This window comes from Gopherus flavomarginatus, chromosome 13 (assembly GCF_025201925.1).
Source record: "Gopherus flavomarginatus isolate rGopFla2 chromosome 13, rGopFla2.mat.asm, whole genome shotgun sequence".
Lineage (NCBI taxonomy): Eukaryota > Metazoa > Chordata > Testudines > Testudinidae > Gopherus > Gopherus flavomarginatus.
In genome coordinates, this window is record NC_066629.1 from 2,941,747 (window position 1) to 2,947,037 (window position 5,291).

The 5,291-nt window shown below is 46.7% G+C and overlaps 1 protein-coding gene across 1 annotated transcript in view; it reads right to left on the reverse strand.

The window, feature by feature from the left end:
* Positions 1–4,789: 4,789 nt before the first annotated feature.
* The window catches only part of LOC127033528 (nectin-3-like), a gene marked incomplete at its 5' end in the record, with an annotated part of 44,321 nt that continues 43,819 nt past the window's right edge, over positions 4,790–5,291 (reverse strand). The window contains one exon of the mRNA XM_050921474.1: positions 4,790–4,818. Within this exon, the coding sequence (XP_050777431.1) occupies positions 4,790–4,818 (29 nt within the window). The remainder of the gene's footprint in view (positions 4,819–5,291) is intronic.

Here is a 5,291-nt window from a genome sequence, read left to right on the forward strand (position 1 = left end):
AGGGGGGTAGTTGAGCTGGCAGCGGGGAAGGGGGGCTGAGGAGGCGAGCGGGGAGTGGGGGTCTGAGGAGGCGAGCGGGGAGTGGGGGTCTGAGGAGGCGAGCGGGCGGGCATTGGCAGGGGAGCAGGTGAGCTGACGGCGAGAGAAAAGGGCTGAGGAAGCGACTGGACGGGCAATGGTGGGGGAGCAGATGAGCCGGCAGCAGGGAAGGGGGGCTGAGGAGGCAAGAGGGGAGTGGGGGTCTGAGGAGGCGAGTGGGCGGGCATTGGCAGGGGAGCAGGTGAGCTGGCGGCGAGGGAAAAGGGCTGAGGAAGCGAGCGGGCGGGCGTTGGCAGGGGAGCAGGTGAGCTGGTGGTGAGGGAGAAGGCCTGAGGAAGCGAGTGGACGGGCAATGGTGGGGGGGCAGGTGAGCCGGCGGTGGGGAAGGGGGGCTGAGGAGGCGAGCGGGGTCTGAGGAGGTGAGCGAGCGGGCATTGGCGGGGGGGCAGGTGAGCTGGCAGCGAGGGAGAAGGGCTGAGGAAGCGAGTGGACGGGCAGTGGCGAGGGGGGCAGATGAGCCGGCGTCTGGGAAGCGGGGCTGAGGAGGCAAGCGGGGGTCGGAGGAGGTGAGCAGGCGGGCATTGGCAGGGGAGCAGGTGAGCTGGCGGTGAGGGAGAAGAGCTGAGGAAGTGAGTGGACGGGCAGTGGCAGGGGGGCAGGTGAGCCGGCGGCGGGGAAGGGGGGCTGAGGAGGCAAGCGGGGAGTGGGGGTCGGAGGAGGTGAGCAGGCGGGCAGTGGCGGGGGGGCAGGTGAGTCGGCAGCGGGGAAGGGGGGCTGAAGAGGCGAGCGAGTGGGCAGGCAGTGGCAGGGGGTGAGAAGGCGAGCAAGGAGTCAGTGGCTGACTTGTTCTACTGATCTGGTCTGGCTCCCAGCCCCTCTCCAAGGGTTGCAGCTGTCTGGAGGTGCTGCCTTCCACGCCTTCCTCAGTCACACCTCATTCATTCAACAGGGCAACTGATTACAAGGTGGGGGAAGATCTTATTCTACTTCTAGTAAAAAAAGACATTTTTCTTTTAGATTAATTATATTGCCTTCGGGGCCCCCATAACATATTGCCCGAGGTTCAATACTGCTGTTTCAGCAGGGCGGCGCTGGGGAAGGAGGGTTTGTTTCTGTGGGGTGGGCGGTGCTTAGGGGGAGTTGTTTTGTGGGGGGGCGGGCGGTGCTGGGGGGTTGTGTTTCAGGGGGGTTGGGTGATGTTGGCAGAGGTGGGGGGGGTGGCGGTGCTGCGGGGGTTTCAGCCCTCAGCTATTTTCTTTGGAGTAATATGGCCCTTGCCGCTTTATGAGTTGTGCAGGCCTGCATTACAGCATTTTAGTGCTAGATATGTGATCAGGTAAAATTCCTCACCAACGTTAAGCTCAGTTCTCAATCCTTTTTCTCTTACTACTTTAGGAAACTTCACAGAAAGAGATTTACTTGATGTTCAATTTTGATTTTACTTTTCTTGTTTATTAAGTTTATGTTTGAATGAAATTCTTAGTCTATAGAAGTTGAATATGTTTATTGACAATTGTGTCTACCTTAATTTCCCTTAGAATGTACATTTGCAATCATACATTAGCACCCAAGCAATTTCTTTTGTACTCTGCATAGCTCAACAATCTTGAAAATTTCACCATCATGATGGCTGTTTACCTACAGATTAATGACTAGTTGGCTAATTTTTCTGACCATTCTTCCAGACTGGTATGCACTGTTGAGGTTTTTAAAGTTTTTTGATAATCAGTTGGAAGCTGTGGACAGGCATGTTAGGATAACTGAAATAGTTTAAGATACAAATAGTTAATACTGATTTTTAGTGGAAAAAAATCATTTGGAAGTCTAAGAATCCTTGTTATCTTTGAAATAGAAAAAGGGGAGCAAAGTAATTTTAGAATTTGGTACTTATTTCATTTTACAAAGACTGCAGCCACAATATGCTCAATGTGTCTAAATCAGGGGTAGGCAACCTATGGAACGAGTGCCGAAGGCGGCACGTGAGCTGATTTTCAGTGGCGCTCACACTGCCCGGGTCCTCGCCACCGGTCCAGGGGGCTCTGCAATTTAATTTAATTTTAAATGAAGCTTCTTAAACATTTTAAAAACCTTATTTACTTTACATACAACAATAGTTTCAATTATTTATTACAGACTTATAGAAAGAGACCTTCTGAAAACATGAAAGCTTAAATTAGAGTGAACAAATGAAGATTCCGCACACCGCTTCTGAAAGCTTGCCCACCCCTGGTCTAAATAATAGAGGCAAGCTGTTCATTAAAAACTGTTTTCAAGATCAAATATATTTAATTGTTCAGATTCTATGTATTGTAATCTGTAATAGCAAATTACATTTCTTTTTAAAATTTATGTCTACTTCCAGCTGATTTCTTCTGCCTTAGTTAACATGCAATTGAACAGGTTTAAGGATTATAGTTCCCATATGTTAAGTGTTCTTGTCATCAATGCTGCAGGACTAAAATAGTTTTAAACTACCGTTTTAACAAATAACCACCTCTGTTTAAATGGTTTATTTGATTTTAAATACCCAGGAAGCTTTCAAACCCTTACATAGGTTTTGTACAGTTTTTCCAAAGCTTCTTAGTCAACCTTTCCAATTAAGCATTGGCTGTCTTCAGTAACATAATAGTTCAACGAAGGCAAAACGCAGAGCGTTACAGAACAATTTACAGGGGATTTATCCTCAGGAAGATATTGATACATTTATTTTCAGGTCATAGAACTGCACATGCATACTTACGAGCTTCTTCAAATGTGTTTTTGAAAGGGTTTAACACTAATATTTTGCATGCTTATACCAATTTGGTTCAAATATTGAAATTCTATCTTTGACAGTATTGTCTACATTCTCCCCAAGCCAGATTAAGCTGTACCGAGTTCAAGGTCACTCACCTTCCCCTCCCATTCGTTTATAGTCAATGTGGTCTGAGGTATACAGCCCGTGGCACTCTGCTATGAAGTAGTGAAGCCTGCTCAAGTATGTACTTGGCATACAGAGGGTGTGACTTCAGTGTTTTAAGTGTGGATTGTGTGGTGCTATCTTGCTCAATTTCATTCTCCATTCACAGCCTCCAAGAACGATATTTTTTCTGCTCTGTTAGCCAAAGAGGCTGTTACTTCACTACTCACTCTCAGTGGTCTACAGGCTGAATCTGTAGTGCCACCAGCACAGTAGCTACTGAGATAAGAATGGATTCAGACCTTACCATACAGATTTGCCCTCAAGAACAGAGAAAGAGTAAAATGAATTTATAGTTCATGTTCTGAATACTGCTACCACCCGTTCATTGAAACATTTGAACCTATTGGTAAAATTAAGCAATTCCATTTCATTTACTCCCATCATCGTGGCAATATAATAATGTTGGGTCTCAGCTCTACTACTGATGCTACTATGTATGATCTTCATTAGGCCATGGTATTCTTTCAATATGCTGATATACTCAAAGGAACATGTACTACGGTAACAGGGCACTTCTGTCTGCTCCTGAGATTCTTTACCATGGGAAACCCTGGTATAAGTGCTTTCCTGATTTAAATACTAATGAAAAGTCTGCCAACAGCAATATCCCACCCACAAGAGAGTACCACACAGACGGGAAGGGGCAGGTGTAGCCAGGAGCGCTGACAGCCTTTTTGGCACTCTAGGTGGTGGAAGGTCCTGCCCCCAAAATACCACCAACAACCATGGTGGCCAAACATCCAGCCGCCGCCCGCCAAATGATAGCGCCCTAGGTGACTGCCTAGGTCGCCAAATGGGTTACGCTGGCCTTGGTTGAAGCAAGGTGAGCTAACCATTTTTGCTGCTTGTAATTAGCTTTACGACTGCTCCATAGGAGTGCATGAGCAGTGAGAGGCGTCACTGTTATTCTGACCAGCTCAGCTGAGGATAAAGGAATAAAACCAGACGTCCTCAGAAAATTATTTTAAGTTTGGGTTGGATAACATTTCTTTCCCTCGCCTTCAACTCTGTCATTTTATTTAACTCCTTCCCAGCTAAAATCTCTTCCATTTGTCAACTGATCACAAATTAGGTAGCATGGATGTTGCCAATAATGCTGTCTTCACCGTAGAGGGAGGGAAACACTTTCTCTTAGAGCTAATGTATCATCTCAGACACTACTGTGGTCCTGGTAAGTACTACAATTGGCAGATGGCATGCATGATTGAACAACGGTATTAGCCCCTAGAAACAGTGGCAGTACTAGCAGAGTAATGGTTTATTAAATAGACTCATACACTCTCAGGGTTGGAAGGGACCTCAGGAGGTCATCTAGTCCAAACCCCTTCTCAAAGCAGGACCAATCCCCAACTAAATCATCCCAGCCAGGGCTTTGTCAAGCCTGACTTTAAAAGCCTCTAAGGATGGAGATTCCACCACCCTCCCTAGGTAACCCATTCCAGTGCTTCACCACCCTCCTAGTGCAAAATTTTTTTCCTAATATCCAACCTATTAGATTTCCATTTGTCCTTCCCAGTTTTATATTATCTTTAATCAAAGACTGAGTTTTAGGTAATCTGTTATAGAACATGACTAAAAAACACATTCAGCTAGACTCTAATCCAGTTCTGAAACAGTATTTTAAACAAAGCATGCTTAGGAAGTGAAGGGAGAAACAACAACTCACCTAAAATGTAGATCGTCTTTTGATCACTTGTTTGTCCAAGCGAATTGGTCACTTTACAGACGTAAGTCCCAGCATAATTGTAAGTCAATGGATGGTTGAAATGCAAGTATTATTTGAAGACATTAAACCTTGAGGCCATTGCCCATCCAACCTGAATTAGAAAATATTTGGAAAGTTTAAGCATTGCAAAATTTACATGACAAAATTTAAAAAGCAAAATGTATTATCTGACTGGCTGGGAGGCTACTATCTTGAGCTGGGCTGAGTTGCTAGTTCCCGGCTGGGCTTCGGCCACGATGGGACTTCCTCTTCCACGCATGGCATCTGGGGTCATGTTAAGACCCATCCCCCAGATTTCTCCCCCAGTTGTTCGGGAGCTCTGCCAACTCACTCCTCTCCCTCCAACTCTCATCCCCCATATTTCCTCTAAGCCAAGCCTCCTCAGCTGCAGAGGGAGGAATCAAGGTACAGGGAGCTGCTCCCGAGCATCCAGACCCATTAGACTCAGAATCCTCCTGACTAGCCCCCACTCCCCCCTGCACCTGGTCACCCCAACAATGCACCCTATCACGCCCCAACAGTTGCACCTGGATCCGACCCCAATGGATCCTCACAATGAGCCCA